General features: G+C 40.0%; 1 protein-coding gene across 3 annotated transcripts in view; it reads left to right on the top strand.

Annotated features, from left to right (window-relative positions):
- reep3b (receptor accessory protein 3b) overlaps positions 1-18,451 on the top strand; it is a 60,137-nt gene extending 41,686 nt beyond the window's left edge. For 2 of the 3 annotated variants that reach the window (XM_041210151.1, XM_041210153.1), the window contains 6 exons: positions 1,116-1,192; positions 8,251-8,371; positions 9,718-9,831; positions 11,973-12,120; positions 16,431-16,573; positions 17,336-18,451. In XM_041210151.1, the coding sequence (XP_041066085.1) occupies positions 1,116-1,192; positions 8,251-8,371; positions 9,718-9,831; positions 11,973-12,120; positions 16,431-16,573; positions 17,336-17,404 (672 nt within the window). In that variant the 3' untranslated portion in view covers positions 17,405-18,451. The remainder of the gene's footprint in view (positions 1-1,115; positions 1,193-8,250; positions 8,372-9,717; positions 9,832-11,972; positions 12,121-16,430; positions 16,574-17,335) is intronic. The other variant, XM_041210152.1, reaches the window with a different exon arrangement.
- The last annotated feature ends 246 nt before the right edge of the window (positions 18,452-18,697 follow it).

Genomic DNA, 18,697 nt, shown 5'->3' with positions numbered 1-18,697 from the left:
GTTCATCAATTAAAGCCTAACATTGCTTGTCCCAGTAGCAATTTCGATGTGGCACGCATGTATTTTACTTCATTGACTTGAGCTTAAAATAACCCCTTAATTGCAAAGAGGGATTGAACTGACTGCCATCACACAACTTCTAAGAAACAGCTCTGAAATTCCAAGGTTAAGTGATAGATTTTAAGATATTATGGAACATAGCAGCAACGATCTTGTGTATCTTGGAAAGTGTGTGCATTGCAACTCCATTTCCATGTTAATGACAGGTAAGTGCTTGGTATTGAGCTGTGGATTGGAATGTATTTTAAACATGCTCATAGATCCGTTTGCATCTTGCAAGGATGCTCACTTGAATATTAAGTTGTTACTTGATATTGGATTGTATGCATTTATATAATGCATTTGATAAGTGTGCCTAGGAAATGTTGTTTAATTCCCTAAATCTATCACACCACATTATTTTGCAGCTGGATGTTATGAGCTACGTGTATGCTATTCACACTCATGGGTAATCATTATGTGGCACATGTAGTGGATGGGTAAATTCCTTTTTGCCACTGTTAGTGGCTTTCTGTCTGTCCAACATATGTTCAGGCTGTGCAGCTTACATTTGATGGGAAACTGCTGAAACCAGACACTAGAAAGTACACAAGCAGACATGAGGGGCCTCAGGTAGCAACTCTCTCTCTCTCTCTCTCTCTCTCTCTCTCTCTCTCTCCCCCCCCCCCCCCCCCCCCCCCCCCCCTCTATCCACCTTCTTTCTTCCAATCTTTCTAGGTTCTGCTAAGTGCTTGCCTACAGCACCTCCATTGAGTTGCAGTGTACACTTATGTGGAGTACCATGGGCACTTTCTTCCACCCTGTCCCCATTCCAAACAAAGACATTTTGAAGTACAGCAATTTGGATCAGCAACTTGCTTTTACTCTGCCTCACTGATCTAAAGTGACCTGTTTGACCACTTCATGAAACTATAGGTGTAAGCAGAGTTTGGGTTTCATGAGCGCTAATGCAATCATTTTTGCTTACCTCATGGAAAAGATCAAGATATTGCTTTTGTTAAATCAATTTGACATTTTTGACTATTAAAATATTGTTCTGCATTTCCTTCTTTCAGGTTCGTTGGATGATGTACTGGATTGTTTTCGCCCTTTACACCGTACTTGAAGCTTTTGCAGATCTCTTGGTATCTTGGTAAGATTATGAAATGGCATGCAATGAAACTGTTGAGCTACTTTTGAAGTTGTATTGGTTCACATTAAAATTTTAAAGAAAAATTGCTAATGCTAGAAATTGGTAAGGAAAACTCTTTGGAATTGCACAAATGAAAACCGGAAATGCTAGAAACACTCAGTGGATCAGGCAGCATATGGTCAATGTTTCAGGTTGATGACCTTTCGTAGAAACTAGGAGTAGGCCATTTGGCCCTTTGAGCCTGCTCCGTCATTCATTATGATCATGGCTGATCATCCAACTCAATAGCCTGCTTCTGCTTTCTCCCCATACCCTTTGATCCCTTTTGCCCCAAGAGCTATATCTAACTCCTTCTTGAGGCCAAAACATTGTATGCTTTCAACTACTTTCTGTGGTAGCGAATTCCACAGGCTCACCACCCTGGGTGAAGAAATTGCTCCTCATCTCAGTCCTAAATGGTCTACCCCATATCCTCAGACTGTGACCCCTGGTTCTGGACTCCCCCACTATCGGGAACATCCTTCCTGCATCTACCCTGTCTAGTCCTGTTAGAATTTTATAGGCTTCTATGAGATCCCCCCCCACCCCCTCATTCTTCTGAACTCTAACGAATATAATCCTAATTGAATCAATCTCTCCTTATGTGTCAGTCCTGCCATCCCACGAATCAGTCGGGTAAACCTTCGCTGCACTCCCTCCATAACAAGTACATCCTTCCTCAGATAAGGAGACTAAAACTGCACGCACTATTCCAGGTGTGGTTTCACCAAGGCACTGTACAGTTACAGCAAGACATCCCTGTTGAGTCTGGAAACCTACAAAATGCCTCATGCATTGCAGGCTAGTCAGCCACTGTGAAGAACAATCATAGGTTTTGATTTTTTCAGCTGTATATCTACCCTTCAATTGAAGTTAGTTGATGAGTAAATGCCTCAAAAATGGTCATTTGTTTTTCTTTTTCAACAGCTGACTCACTTGCTGCATATTTCCAGCAATTTCTGTCTGCTGATTGGCCTTTTCTGAAACTGCTGGCTGCTCCCTCTTCTTTGATGCTGGCTAGATCACTTGATGTTGGCTGCTCTCACTGTCGAGATTGGCTGATAATTTTTCTAGCTTCTGATGCAAGTGAAGTTTATACGATTATTATGTTCTAAGGCTATATCTTTTGGTTTATAAGATTATCATGGTTCAGAACTGTATCTTTCAAAGTAGGTTAAATGAAAGGAACCATGTGCCCTCTGCTGGTGTCTGACTGGCAGTAAACCTGGCTGTTTTAGCTGTTAGATCGGAAGGAAGTCACATTATGGTTTTGAAAGGGAGATGACAAATGCTAGCCTCTGGGGGCAATGACACCTGTTTCTAAGCCCACAGTGAAAAGACCCCAAGTTTCCTAAAACCCAGAAAGATGTCATTGGTATCAAGTTGTAAATAGGTGTGATGGAACCTTTCCCTTTGTATCTCAGTTGAAAATTATGGTAATTAGAGATCGCTGATAAAGATTTTGACTTGGATATAGGGTGTGGTATTTCCTGTTGCCATGGAGCAGAGGGTGGTGGAAGACATTTTGAGATTAAATTACAGGCCTCCATGTAAACCCAGAGATGTCACAGACAGTGGGCCAGGTGCAGTTTTGGTCTTGGAGAACCTGCAGCTGACTAGTAGGGAGAAAGCAAAAGATAGAAGTTGGCCAGGCCTGCACCTTAAGCGGAGAAATTGCTTACTCTATTGTACATCATGTGAAATATGGGTGGGATAACTCCTTGTGTAAATTTAATAGCTCATGGGGAAAAAAATTCTGAACTGGCGAGGTTATCAAGCAGACTTTTATTCTGAACCTCAGTAATTGTTGGGACCCATTTGAAGAAGTTGATTATATTCCATATAAATCCATCAAGCACGTGGCTCCCATTGTATACATGTCTACAGAATATTGATGTTTAAATGTTTTTATTCATTCATGGGATGTGGGCATTGCTGGTTGGGCCAGCATTAATTGCCCTTGAGAAGCTGGTGATGAGCTGTGTTCTTGAACAGCTGCAGTCCATGTGGTGTAGGTACACCCACAGTCACGATAAGGAGGGAGTTCCAGAATTTTGACCCATTGATAGTGAAGGAATGGCGATATAGTTCCAAGTCAGGATGGTGAGTGACTTGGAGGGGATGGTGCTCCCATGTATCTGCTGCCCTTATTCTTCTAGATGATATCGGTTGTGGGTTTGGAAGATGCTGTCTGAGGAGCCTTGGTGAGGTCCTGCAGTGCGTTTTGTAGATTGTAAACATACTGCCACTGTATGTGGTGGTGGAGGGACTGAATGTTTGTGCATGGGGTGCCAATCAAGCGGGCTGCTTTGCCATAGATGGTGTCAAGATTCTTGAGTGTTGTAGGAGCTGCACTCATCCAGGCAAGTGGAGAATATTCCATCGCACTTCTGACTTGTGCCTTGTAGATGGTGGACAGGCTTTGGGGCGTCAGGATGTGAGCTACTTTGCTGCAGGATTCCTAACCTCTGACCTGCTCTTATAGCCACAGCACTTATATGGCTCGTCCAATTCAGTTTCTGGTCAGTGGAAACCTCCAAGATGTTGATGTTGGGGAGATTCAGTGATGGTAATGCCATTGAATGTCAAAGGGCGATGGTTAGATTCTCTCTTGTTGGAGATGGTCATTGCCTGACACTTGTGTGGCACTGATGTTACTTGCCAATTGTCAGTCCAAGCCTGGATGTTGTCTAGGTTTTGCTGCATTTGGACATGGACTGCTTCAGTACCTGAAGAGTTGCGAATGGTGCTGAACATTGTGCAATCATCAGCGAACATCCCACTTCTGACCTTGTGATTGAGGGAAGGTCATTAATGGAGCAGCTGAAGATGTTTGGCCCTAGGACACAACCCCGAGGAACTCCTGCAGTGATGCCCTGGAACTGAGATTGACCTCCAGCAACCACAACCATTTTCCTTTGTGCTAGGTATGACTCTAACCAGGGGAGAGTTTTCCCCCATGATTCCCATTGACTCCAGTTTTGCTAGGGCTCCTTGATGCCACACTCTGTCAAATGCTGCATTGATGTCGAGGGCAGTCACTCTCGCCTCACCAAAAGAGTCCAGCTCTTTTGTCCATGTTTGAACCAAGGCTGTAGTGAGGTCAGGAGCCAAATGAGCCAGGCGGAACCAAACTGAGCATCAGTGATCAGATTATTGCTAAGCAAGTGTCGCTTGATAGCACTGTTGATGACCCTTTTACTTCACTGATGATCGAGAGTAGACTGATAGGGTGGTAATTGACCAGGTTGGATTCGTCCTTTTTGTGGGTGAGAGATACCTGGGCAGTTTTCCACATTGCGAGGTAGATACCAGTGTACTAACTGTACTGGAACAACCTGGCTAGGGTGCAGAAAGTTTTGGAGCACAGGTCTTCAGTACTTTTGCCAGAATATTGACAGGACCCATAGCTTTTGCAGTATCCAGTGCCTTCAGTAATTTCTTGATGTCGCATGGAGTGAATCAAATTGGCTGAAGATTGGCATCTGTCTTGCTGAGGACCTCCAGAGGAGATTGAGGTGGATCATCTACTCGGCATTTCTGGCTGAAGATTGTAACAAATGCTTCAGCTTTATCTTTTGCACTGATATGTTGGACTCCCCCATCATTGAAAATGGGGATATTTGTTGAGCCTCCTCCTCCAGTGACTTGTTTAGTTGTCCACAACCATTCACAACTAGATGTGGCAGGACTTCAGAGCTTAGACCTGATCTGTTGGTTGTGGAATCACTGTGTCTATTGCTTGCTTCTTATGCTGTTTGGCACACACACATTCCTGTTTTGTAGCTTCACAAGGTTGACAACTCATTTTTAGGTATGACTGGTGCTGCTCCTGGCATGCCCTCCTGTACTCTTCATTGAACCAGAGTTGATTCCCTGGCTTGATGGTAATGGTGGAGTGGGGGATATGGCGGGCCATGAGGATCTGAGGATACAGATTGTGTTTTACAGTTCAGTTGCTGATAGCCCACAGTGCCTCATGGATGCTCAGTCTTGAGTTCCTAGACATGTTCGAAATCTATCCCTTTTAGCATGGTGGTAGTACCACACAACAACACGATGGAGGGTATCATCAATGTGAAGACTGGACTTCGTCTCCACAAGAACTGTGCGATGGTCACTCCAACTGATACTGTCATGGACAGCATCTGCGCCAGGCAGGTTGGTGAGGATGAGGTCAAGCATGTTTTTCCCTCTTGTGGGGTCCCTCACCATCTGCTGCAGACCCAGCCTAGCAGCAATGTTCTTTAGGACTCAACCAGCTTGGTCAGTAGTGGTGCTACTGAGCCACCCTTGCTGATGAAAATTGAAATCCCCCACCCAGAATAGGTTCTGTATCCTTGCCATCCTCAGTGCTTCCTCCAAGTGGTGTTCAACATGGTGGAGTACTGTACTGACTGGGGGTGGCCTGTGGTAATCAGCAGGAGGTTTCCTTGCCCATATTTGATCTGATGCCATGAGACTTTGTGGCATCCAGTTGATGTTTAGGACTCCCAAGCAACTCCCTCCATGATGTATACCATGGTGCTACCATCTCTGCTGGGTCTACCCTGCTGATGGGATGATGATGATGGTGTTTGGGACATTATCTGTAAGGTACAATTCTGTGAGTGTGTCTATGTCAGGCTGTTGCTTGACTAGTCTGTGGGACAGCTCGCCCAATTGTGGCAGAAGCCCCCAGATATTCTTAAGGAGGACTTTGCAAGGTCGACAGGGTTTGCTGTTGTCATTGCCAAGTGGCCTCTCTGGTTTCATTCCTTATAGATTTGGTAGTGGATTGATACAACTGAGGGCATTTCCAAGTTAGCCACATTGTTGAGAGTTTGGAGTCACATGTAGGCCAGGTAAGGATGGCAGATTTCTTTCCCTAAAGAACATTAGTGAACCAGATGGGTTGTTGGTTTCATGGGCATTATTCGGTTTTGTTAAATTCAAATTCCACTATCTGCAGTGGTGGGATTTGAACCCTGGCCCCCAGAGCATTATTCAGGATTACTAATCGAGTGACACTACCCCTCCACCACCACCACCTCCCCCTCCCCTAGTTAATATGGATCGTTCCAAGTTTCTTCATCAGTCTTGATTAGTTAATTGTTCCCAACGGTTCCAAGGTTGAGAGAAACCAGTTTCCAAATGGATTCAGCAAATGGCTGATGGACTGTATTTTCCATTGCACTCTGCACTCTGCGAGCTGTTGGAAACACCAATGACTTTGTCACAAGTCATTTCATCTGAACCCTTTGGCTGCTTATGGTATATTCTTGAAACAGCTGTCCATTAGCCAAGGTATTACGTACAGCAGTCTGCATTCCCTCTCCAAACAGTACTGTTTGAACCTGTCTGCTATTCTTTGGTAGCCGAAGTCACTGTGTCCCTTCTTCCAGCAAAGTCTCTCGTCTTATCCTCCTGAGTACAACTAGCTACTGTACATACTCTGGTTTCCAGCAGCCTTACAGTGAGTGCATGGGAAAGTGCTTTGCTCTTTTCATAGCATGGGGTTCTTTAAAATGAACTCATGCTCTGCATGTTTTCATACTGTAGGGGAGAATATAAGAACAAAAGAAATAAGATCAGGAATAGGCCATATGACTCTGAGCTTGCTTTGCCATTCAGTAAGAACCTGGCTCAACTCCACCATCCTGTACTCTCCCTTATCCCTTAATTCCTTATTTACTCAAAATACTGAACAACTGATTATCCACAGCTCTCTGGGGTAGAGAATTCATTAGATTCATGACCCTATGTGTGAGGAAATTACTCCACATCTTGGTGCTACTGGCTGACCCCTTATTCTGAGATGGTGATCCCATGTGCTAGATTCCCCAGTTGGGGAGATATTTTCTCAGTATCTACCTCTTAAGAATTTTATATTTCAATTAGATCTCATTCTTCTGAAGTCAGGCAATATAGGCCAAACGTACTTAATTTCCCCTATGAGGACAATACCTTCATCCAGGAACCATTGTAGTGAACCTTTGCCGCACTCCCTTGATGCCTGCTATGTATTTCCTTAGGTAAGATGACCAAAACTGCACTCAGTACTCTAGGTGTGGCCTTACCAATGCTATGTGTAATTGTAGTGAGACTTCTTTGTTCTCTTATACCACAATCCCTTTGTTACAAAAGCTAACATACTATTTGCCATCCTATCTTATTTGCTGGACCATAAGACATGTTTTCTTCTGGGAAGAAGTGGCCTAAAATTGCTCACGGTCCAAAATTGCACACATATATTTCCTTTTTAAATACTGTCCTTCTTACGGTTCATGAATATGGTAACTGCCTGCTGTACTTTTTCATTGTCTTTCTGTGATTCATGTACAAGAACATCCAGGTTCCTTTGAATGCAAGCATTTCCCTATCCATTGAAAATATATTCTGCTTTTTTATTTTTCCTACTAAAGTGGATAACTTCACCTCCTTGCTTACTTTCTCACCTAAACTTATATCTTCAGCTAACTTGGATATGTCGCACTCGGCCCTTTCATAGAAGTCATTAATATCGATTGTAAGTAGTTGAGGTCAAATGATGCCTCATGCCACTTCCCAGTGTGATGGTCCTTTTTATGATGTCTGCAGAATATGATCTGGGTTAGTGTTAATTTTGGTTTAAACAGAAAATTGTCTTTCAAAGAATAATGAAGACTCTCCAAGGTGATTTTATATTTCCTAAGTTCATATTTTAATAAAACTTGCCTATTATTTGTATTTCCATTATTGCCACATACTTCCCATCTCTTTGGTGAGAGGATGGGGATTTTTAGCAGAGGAAGTTGTCTGAAACTGAAATTGCAGAAATGCAGATTTAGCAACTTCTGGAAAATTTATTTAAATTGTTTCTAGCTTAGATATATTTCAATGGGTCAAACTGCAGCTGTGTTTTACAGAACTGAACAAGCATGAAGTAATTTAGAAATTAACCAGGATGACTTAATTTTCTCAGTGTGCAACCAAATGCCTTCCTAACCCTGGCTTCTGTTACTACATTTAGTTTGATAAGTATTGCTCTTGGCTTGCAGGTTTCCCCTGTACTATGAACTCAAAGTGGCATTTGTTATCTGGTTGCTATCTCCGTACACTCGAGGTGCAAGTTTACTTTACAGAAAGTTTCTACATCCTCTTCTCTCCTCACGTGAACGAGTAAGTATTTCTGCTAAATCTAAGCATAGTGTCAGTTCTTAAAATAACCCCCGTTCTAACTAGACCATATTGGTGAAAGCATTTCAAATTGCTAGATTTATCTGAAGCAGTTTTGGTTTCTAGGACATGACGCACAAACGGAAGACATGCCACAGTGCAGATAGAAACACCAGTTGCAAGTTTGTGAAGTAAAACGTTTTAAAGCCTTGTTTGTTATTGTGTTATTTGGTTACTACTTTGCCAGTGAAACATGTTCCTGCTAGCAACAATAATTTCACTAAAAATGAGCATTTAAGAATAATGCTTGCAACTGGGAAAATAACAATGCAACTAAGCATGGAAAACTAACCTTAAATATTTTAAAGCTTGTGATAGGAATAAGTCAAAATGCTATGTGTGAGAGATGGTTTGCTGCTTGTACAGTGAGGGATGATTTAATTGAATGGCAGCAGTCTATTTTTGAGTGTTTTTGGCCTCTTTCAAATGAGATTTGTTGGTGCAGGGAAATGTTACAATTACCAAATTGGGCATGCCAAGTGGTTTCAGGTCAGGTATGGAATGATTGGTTGCAGATTAAGCTGGTTCTCAACCTTTGAGTACCTCTGAATGCAGAAGTGTGATGTTGCCAGATTAAGTGGGAAGTGGGCTGAGCCTGGCTAAATTCACATAGGACTTTTTGTAATCAAAACAAAGGAAATTTTCATTGCATTGGTCCAGGTTTAGTTCAAGCCCGGGTGAAAGCCCAATGCCCCCAGTCTTTATCCAATTCCCTTTCCACACACCCTTGGCCCAATGGTCATGTGATACTCTGAGTTGGAAGGCCTGGGTTCAAAACCCCACCCGAGAGGAGTATATAAGTACTGCATCAATGTGTCGGTGGTGTCATGTTTCAGATGAGATGTTAAATTCAGGCACCATTTTCCTTCCCAGTTGGACACACAAGGTCCCATGGCAGAAAGTAGAACAGTTTTCAACTTGTATCTCTTAACCAACATGATGAATATAAATAGATTTTCTGGCCATTTATATTATTGCTATTTGTTGGACCTTCCTGTTTTCAAATTGGCTACCACGTTTTCTACTTTCCAACAATGACTGTACTTCAAAGATACTTGGGCTGGAGAGTATTTTAGGGTGTCCATGATTATACAAATGCGAATTTTGTCTTAACATTTCAATAACATGTTTAGCTCTCCCATTTTTGGTGTTGGAAACAATATTTATTTCTTGCAAATTGCAGTAGATAACCATTTGAGCCTAAAAGGCTGTGTGACTTAATTTTGAAATTAGTATTTTCGTGACTAAGTATTATGGTATTTATGCATAGTGAATTATTTATGTTACAGGATATAGATGAATATATTAGTCAAGCCAAAGATCGAAGCTATGATACTATGGTGAAATTTGGAAAGCAAGGGCTAAACTTAGCTGCAACTGCTGCTGTGTCCGCTGCAGTGAAGGCAAGTAACTTGTCCTTGTTGCAGAGTCTCAGATAATTGAAAATTACTGAAGTTGAGGATCTCAATTAAATTCTTGCAGAAATCCCATTGTGTTTTTAATCTGAATATAACATTGTTAATAGACCCTTTATGGAATTTATCCTGCCATGTTTTCAGGCTGAATTCAGCAGTATTCTGTGCACCTGCAAGGTTTATTTTTCAAAGCTGTAGTTTAAAGAGGTATGTGTGCAAGTCCGGTTTCTCATTTTTGTGTAATGATTATCCTTCTCCTCCCCTAAAGCCCATATGCCTCATCCCCAGACATTTTAGTTTTACATTTTCAATATTAGATTATCTTAAGGTATGCCTTTATTAAACCTCCAAAAGACTTAGTTGCCCAAAAGTTGATGCACATATTAAAAAAAAAGGTTTGTTGCAACCATACTTTAATTCTGCATCAACAGTTTTATGGAATTTTTTATATTGCCTAGCTTGTCATTTCCCTTCTGTCTTTTATTCTAACTATGATATTGCTTTCTCTTGCCTATACTCGCAAACTGTCTTGCAGGATTGTTGCTCAGCTTTCTGCTGTTGTACTGGCCCATTCAAGTTGAGGTAATGAGACTATTGGCATAAACAGTTTGACATGGATAATTGCTTCTGTACTTATTTTTTTAAATATGGGTGAATGGCATTAATTACCTTCTTAGCCTTAAAATTGGGTGCTTGTTACCATTGGGAAGATTCCAATAAATGAGATTGTATTGCTGGCTTTTAAAGCTACTAACAGCATGTTATTCTCATCAGTAACCTTGCAACTCCAATTTCAGTATCCTTTTAATATTTCTACACAGCTTCTGTTTTTTAAAAAAAATTTATGTTTTGGGTTTCGAGGGGAATTTCAAAACTTTGAACTGTAGTCAATCTGAAGATTAAAATGTGCATGGGGACTTTTGGAATTTATTTTAATAATCATTGAGGCACAACGTTATGGAATGCAAATTGGATAAATCATAATACAAGTTGAATTTTGAGTTGGAAAGGTGAAGTCTTCTGTTTAACACAGTCTAACTTGCCAACACATGCAAATCCTGACTCTAAAACCAACTCATCAGTCAACATTGATCTTGGAGCTTGTTGCTTCATGCTTTGAGTAATTTTGTTATTGGTCTTGGCCTACAAATTTTATATAAAGCGCAAAGTTTGTAGTTTCCCACTTAAAACTTTTAAGAATATTTTAAAACTCTCTTGCTTGTGCTCACACTGGAGCATGTAGTTCTGTCCAGTTGCTTAAATGCCATCATAAGGTTTTGCCTGTAAAAATTAACTTGTAATGATACCCAGCTTTTGCTTTTTACCTGTAAGTGTTGCTGTTAACGGTGTTTACAAAAGAACACGACTTTGATAACACCGCATGTAAATAAGTTGTTTTCTCTCTGCAGTATATTTCTTTGTGTACGTATCTTTCCTGAATAATTTAATGGCCATTTGCACCTAGTTTGAATTATGTATAGATTTCTTTTGTAGAAAAAATACTTTCTTGTGTAGTTTGTTGTGTTGCAACTGTGTGTGCATTCCACAGCTATGTTCTATGTATTGGCAGAAGCCTGAAAATAAATTCCTGAGATGAAACTCAAGAGTACTTTTCCTCTTTTCTATGCTTGCATCCCCTATGTTGAAGGGAGTGACCAATACTGGATGCACCTCCATGGCAGTGGCAGCTATCCCCTTTTCAAAGTGAACATGCTTCATGAGAGAGACTGGGCATTGATGCAGTTGATTATTTGACTGTGGGGGCCATCTCATGTTTTTTGACCTGAGTCTCAATTGGGATCTGAGCACGTGCACTTTTACTGGTTACAGGATGGCAGTTGGGAGTTTCAGCTTGGCCCAACTTTTTTGTGAATCTCAAATCTGGCCATGGTGGTCCCACTGTAGTGACCCAGCTGCCATTGACTTGTTCCCGATCTGCGATTAAACCTGATACTTTCCTGGTCTCTGACTCGGTGCCGTACCACTTGGTACTTATATCCATTGAGACTGAAGCAAACCATATTTTTTTGAAATAGAGTATGATAGTCATTGAACAAAGTTTTCAAAAGTGAATGCATTTGATGAAAAATGAAGGGTTTGTCATCTCTAATTTTTGTTTTACTATGCAGAGTCAAGGTGCAATTACAGAGAGGCTGCGAAGCTTAAGTATGCATGATTTAACAGCAATACAAGGTGATGAGCCAGTAGGACATCGTTCCATAACTAGTGCTGCAGATACTAGAATGAAGGTGAAACATCTGCTGAAGGACGACGCTAGTAAGTAGTTAAAGCCGCTCCAACCACCCAAAACTAAATTTTGAAAAGTAATGAGAGATGTGCAGCTTGCTAACTTTCTGGAAAATAAACTGTGACAATTGGACTGTGTAAGTAACAAGCCACAAAAATTATTTCTGCTAAGTTAGGGTGTTTGGGTGAAGAAAAAAAAAGGGAGAAGAGAAACAACTGGGGTTTAGCAACACTTCCAACAGCGTTGCAATTTAGAGTGTGGCTCAGTGGGTTTGATTGCCATCTTTAATCTCTGAGATCTGGGTTTTGACTTTGAACCAGATTTATGATTGAAGTGTATCTGTCAATAGCCATGGAGCTCTAGCATAGTGGTTATGTTTCAGGGCTAGTAATCCTGTGGCTAAGAGAAGAGTTCAAATTCCACCATGGCAACTGGAATTACATTTATTTAAATGTGGAATAATAGCTAGAATAGGTACTGTTAACCATGTAACGATGGGATTGCTGTAAAGCCCATCTGGTTCACTTGTTTCTTTTAGGGAAGGAAATCTGTCCATACTTGGTTTGGCCTATATGTGTCTCCATATCCACAGCAATGTGGTCAACTCTTAACTGCCCTCTGAAATAGCTTAATAAAAGCCACTTATTTGACGAGAAGATGACTGACCACCATCTTTTGGAGGCAATTGGAGTTGGGAGATGAATGCTGGCCTTGCCAATGTCTAGTTTGTACAGTAAAATTCACATTGGTAACTGCCAATTCATTGACATTGAATTGTTTTCTGCTTCTGGAGACCACAAATTCCTGAAATGGGGATTACTACTTCATTGTAGTTGAGGGTTTGGCTGGGCTGGCATGAGTTTTAATTTGATTCTGATTTCCTTGCCTGTTGTTGAGACTAGGTATTGAAGGGGCAGCGATTTGCTTTCCCAGCCTTGACATCTGGGAAGCTTGGCAGTCTGCCAAACTTGAATTGGAACTTGTGATTGGGTAAATATGTATATTTACCTTCAGCTTACAGATTTGCTTCAGCATTTCTTTACAGTAATTGTGGAAATCTGAAACTCGCTATCCCTCAACCCCCAGCTGCACCCCATTCCTACTCCTTGAAAGGCTGAGTGCAAGGTACCCCTGGATACCCCTCTGGATGCTTTAACATTCAAGTGATGTATGTTTAGCAATCCAAAGTATTCCTACCTATTGCCTCCCATTTTTTTTAGTGGCTTTTTCTAAACCAGAAACACTTCTGGTATATAATGATAAAGTGTCAGTTTGTACTATACTGATAAATGTCCACACTATGAAAGCGTAAAATGCATGAAAGCGTTTATAGTAAAAGGACATCTATATTGTTTTTCAAAATTAGAACCTTTTTGCCTTTTCACAATGGTGCCCATGTATCCTGATGATCAGTTGCTTTCTGGGTGCTATGTAGCACAACTGTGGCATTTATACGAAGTGGTTGCACTGCCACCAAAGCTCCTGTGTTAGTTTGGCCTAAATTCAAAATCGGAGGGATGGAGTAGAGGGTCTGGTGGCTTATCAAAAATCAGAACGAAAAGGAATGTTACTCCCTGGAGTTCCTGGCATCAGGTTTGTATTGTATAGTATTGATGCAAAGCCTAAACTGCACTGACTGAACTTGTGTAAACGCATCCTGAATAGTTAATTACAGGTGAAATTTCCTTTTTTTGCTAAGAATCCTTGTTCAGATAAAATTAATCAAATGGATTACAATTCTCACTCCTAAGATTGTAGAAATTATAACAAGACATTCTGTTTATTCAAGGTCAATCATTCATTTTGGGTATCTTGTTGCAACTCAGATCCTTATCCCTCCATCTCCTGTTCAATTGGTGAATTATGCCGTTAGTAAAAGCATGTAATGTTCCTTGATAATGTATTTATCCTTTGACTGCTTCAATTTGTGTCCTCTGATTCTCTCTCAATGCTCGAAATAGCCCATTACATTCACCTGTTATTCCCCTCGTTAGTTGAAAAACAAGAATCATGTCTGTCTTAACCTGGTTTTTCCCTTGAGAGAATATTTTTGATAATCAAGGTTTATATTTACCATTGAACTATCCCTGCACAAACATGGCTAGATGCATATACTGAAGTATGGATCCTATAGATAATGACAGTGTCACTGGTAACGAGTGCCTAAAAGGAATAGTACCCCATAAACAGCCATGTCTTAAACAGTTCACAACTGACTTTCTGGGATTAGAGTATTTAAATTTGGATTTTTTTTTTAAGTACAACAGCAGCATTGAGTGGTGTTGGGATGAAAAACAGTGGCTTTTCCCTTTGTGGTTTGCTTTGTGCTCATGTCATTTTGCTGAATCTGAGAAGTGTGATGGTAGAATAGTGTGTGTGTTTAGTGAACGCTTTCAAAATGAAGCTGTTTGAATTAGTTATAAGCAGGAATCTCAGGCAATGAAGTCTTTCAAAAGCATCAAACTTTTTGGTAGATCAATTAGAAGATCTGTGTGGGTGAAATATAACTCGGGATATTAACAGTTGGATGAAGCATAGCCAGAGGGAGTTGTACACAAAGTCAACAATCTTGGTATCAGTGAACCGAGGAGTGCAGGATGATTCACTAACTATAGGGGTGATAGGTGATGGAACTGTGTGTGGATGGCAAGACTGAAGTATAGTGTTTGACAAATTTCTCTCTGCCCTGACTCCATCCCTTTCCCTCACTGCGAGCTCAGTTTAAACTCAACAGTGTGTTTGACCACCTAGCTGTTACTGAATTGAGCTTCAAACCTCTCATCCTATCCATAAACAAAATCTCATGGTCCATTGCTAGCATTGTCATCCATCTCCATCCTTGCGTTACTTCCACGACATCTGAAAATCTTTCCACACTTGGTTTTCTCCAATGCTCTGCTCTCCTTGCTGGCCACTCAGACTCCGCCCTGCACAAACTAACTTATCAAAAGCTTCATCACCCACGTCCTGACTTCCGCTAAGTCCTACTCATCATTCATCCTTGCCCTCCCAGACTTCCATTAGATCCCTGTCCCTCAAAAGTATAGAATTTGTATCCTTGCTGTCCTTTACAAATCCCCACCTTGCACCAAACACCTGCTGCAGACCTCTGACCAGTCCTGTGCTGCTCAGTTTGAATATGGCCATTCTAGTCCACCATTGTTATCTATCTGCATAATGTAAAATTGTTTCCCAATGCAAAGCCTTCAGAAAGTTTATTGAAACAGTCCTGTACGTTTGCAGGATGTCTTTTGATACTCAACAGTTCCATTGACAACCATGGAGAGAACAAACAGACCCCCATGTTGATGCTAGCCCAGTATTTTGGAACTAGTGGAAATTCATTCATTCTTGCATTTTACTTCAAAAACCAAACATTACCAGAAATCATTCTTAAGATAACTAATCTTAACTCCAAATTTATTTGTACAATATGCAGGCTAATTCCAGTATTTGAAGTATGATTGATTACCTCAGTGTATAGAATGGCAGAATCGAGTCTGTGCTATCCTTGGCCAAGACTATGATGCTGTAGTCACTGTCACCTCTGACTGCTCATGTTGATGTTGACTTTTGTTTAGCCATTTAACCAGTCTCTTGACTTGCTGATACAGATAAAAGAAAATTGCAAATGAAAACATGGAATCTTATAAAGTGCACAATAGAGGTAGTTGGTACCTGAGAACTGTGCCTATAGTCTGCCCTCATGCACAATTCATCAGAGCAACATTTTCATCACTCCCAATAAAATTTAAACAAGCTTGTAACTTTGATTTTTCGCATCACATGGTAATATTTCAAATAAAATAAGTATTTTTAAGTACTTAATTTTGCCTGATCTGTGAGGACCTTTAAGTGTACAGTGCTCACGTCACTGGAGGAGCAGGTTTTAATTTCCTACTGGGTGTTTGCGGGGTGGTGGAGGGGGACATGTAATTGACATTTGATTATAATATGGGAAATGTACTGATGTGCTTTGTGTGTGTAATGTATTTTGTTGTCTAAGGGCTGTGTAAAGGGAAATTCTGAAGTTGCCAAGCATGTTTCTCCAACTTCCTTGCATCTAGACTGTAATTCTTGCTTATAGCTTTATGGGCACTCATTTTGTTTTGGGAGCTGTGGGGTCTGGACATTGAGTTCTTTGGTGCCCCCTTGTGGACAGATGGACAAATGCTATGTACATTTTTCCATATTGGTACATTGTTGTTGGAATTTAAACACAAAATGTGGTAACGAATTTCAATGCCTGCTTTGTCCATTGACAGACACTTGGCTTTCATATCCATGAGCAATTGTAGGATGTTGTTAGCATGTTTACTGAATTGTCATTTCATCTCAGACAGGCATTTTGATTTTGATGACGAAATGGATGATAAGGAGGTGGAACACGATGGTGCTCATTCAGACGATGAATTTGCCACACAAAAATACCTCCGGCGATCACAGAGCCTTAAGTTGAAACAAAGAGGTTATCGTAAAGAGGTAAGTTCTATTGGCTATCTGTAATTTTAGAGAAAGTTCTCGGTTGTTTTTATGCTTTGGCTTACTCCATGTGTTGAACATGTATTAAAGAGAATTTTTAATTTGTCTATTTTGAAATATAGTTTGAGTTTTAATTGCAATATTGTTAGGTCCCATACAGTGTTAAGTATAAATTTTAAAAGCCAAGGGATTGTTTGGTACAAATTTGCAACTTATTTGTTATAGCAGAGAAGGTCAAAGCTTTAATAGAATGGTTTTGATAGAGCAGCTGTTTAAAATGGCATGAGTTGGTGATCGGGGGCATAGATTTACAGTAAAAATGTTTATTGATCTTGAATCTGCTTTCACCACCCTATCAGGCAATGCATTCCAATTCATCATAGCTTGCTATATGAAACAGACTCAGGACTCCTGGTTCTTGGCCGATTTACCTTCAACTTTTATCCCCTGAGTAACTGAATCTCCTGCATGTGTAAACATTTTCTCTCTCCATTTACTCTATCAAACACCTCATAATTTTGATCACCTCCATTAATAATTCCAACTTCTCTAGTCGCTCTTTGTGGCTCAAGTCCCTCGTCCTTGATACCATTCGGTAAATCTTCTCATGGGGGAATGTTTTGTTTATGAACGGGGAAGTTAAAAATGAGCTGTTAATTGTAAAAACTCTCTTTACCTGAAATTTATTAGAATGAGCCATAACTTGAGAGTTTTTGTACTTTGTTTAAAGTAAATTTATTAAACAAGTCTTGTTTTGTACAGGCTCGGTATGGATCACTGAAACTGAGAGCTAAGAAGAGACCCCAATGTAGTTACATCACCACAGGATAACGTGGAACATTTTGTTAAACGTTTCTACTGATTGTGACTTGACCTGATTATATGCAGTTTAATTTTTGTTGTAAATACTTCAATTTTCAAAAAAAAAACTGCAAATTGGTGGTTCCTACATAGACTCTTTTGTCCTCCTGATTGATCCCACTGAGTTGGCCCAACAAATGAGGGCTGCGTTTATTGTAGGAGTGCCCTGTGATCATTGAACTTGAAATTAATGCGCATTGAATAGCTACTTTTTAAGTTATTAACCAGACAAGTAATTATAATTCACAAACCTAACTTTTTGCCTAAAGTATAATACTTAACAAGGGAGAATTGGGCAGCCATGTAGTAAGTAGATTGATTATTTTAAGGAGAAAATGTGAAATACTTGAATCCAGTAAATAGTTCCAGTTTTCGGAAGTACTGGAGTAGCTAATGGAAAGCTTGACTTTGAGTTATGTTTAAAACACTAAAGACAAATATTCCAAAAGCATTTTTGTTGTGGAAATGTGCATCTAATTCGAACCATACTTGCAACATTTCCAATAAAGATTTGCTAACTTTCTGGGTTAATATTTGGAATTTTCATATTGTGATATGTGCATGTATATTTCAGATGCCATGCTTCAAAAGTTATGTATATTTAAAGTCAAAATGCAAAATACTTTGCATTTTCAAATGCAAATATGTTAAACACTAATGGCATGTTTTTATAATATTTTTGTAAAGGTTAATGGTGCTTTCACTTTAAAATGGTTGGTATATGCTGCAAATCCTTCAACTTTCTACATTTTAAATATGGAATATACTGATGTAATTTCAGTAGCAAGTACCTGGGGAAACTGTGTGAGACCTTGAATGTTGAGTGTTCTTTGGGATTCTGCCATTAAGATAAATGTTGGCATTGTAGTATATGACTATTTATTTACCAGGTCCTCAAATAACTGAAGTTGTTGGCTTTCTTTTGATATGTAGAATGCAGCTGAGCTGCAATATATGTACCAATTTAGTGCAAAACGTGAAGCTTTTATTGTAATAAATCTACTCCTGATATTAAAAGCTATGCCTCAATCTATTAATTTTCACATACTTCATGTAGTTTCTGCTTGTTAACTGGTGGGAGTGTAAAAGAGTATGTTGCCCATCACTCAATTTTGTATTGAAGTAACTAAAAAGAAAGAGGATTGCATTTGTATAGTGCTTTTCATGACCACCAGATGTCTCAATGTGCTTTACAGCCAATAAGTACTTTTGAACTGTTGTAATGTTGGAAACGGTAGATCATTTGCATGCAACAAAGTCTCA

This window comes from Carcharodon carcharias, chromosome 17 (assembly GCF_017639515.1).
Source record: "Carcharodon carcharias isolate sCarCar2 chromosome 17, sCarCar2.pri, whole genome shotgun sequence".
Classification (NCBI taxonomy): Eukaryota; Metazoa; Chordata; class Chondrichthyes; order Lamniformes; family Lamnidae; genus Carcharodon; species Carcharodon carcharias.
This window is presented reverse-complemented; position numbering and strand designations above follow the sequence as displayed.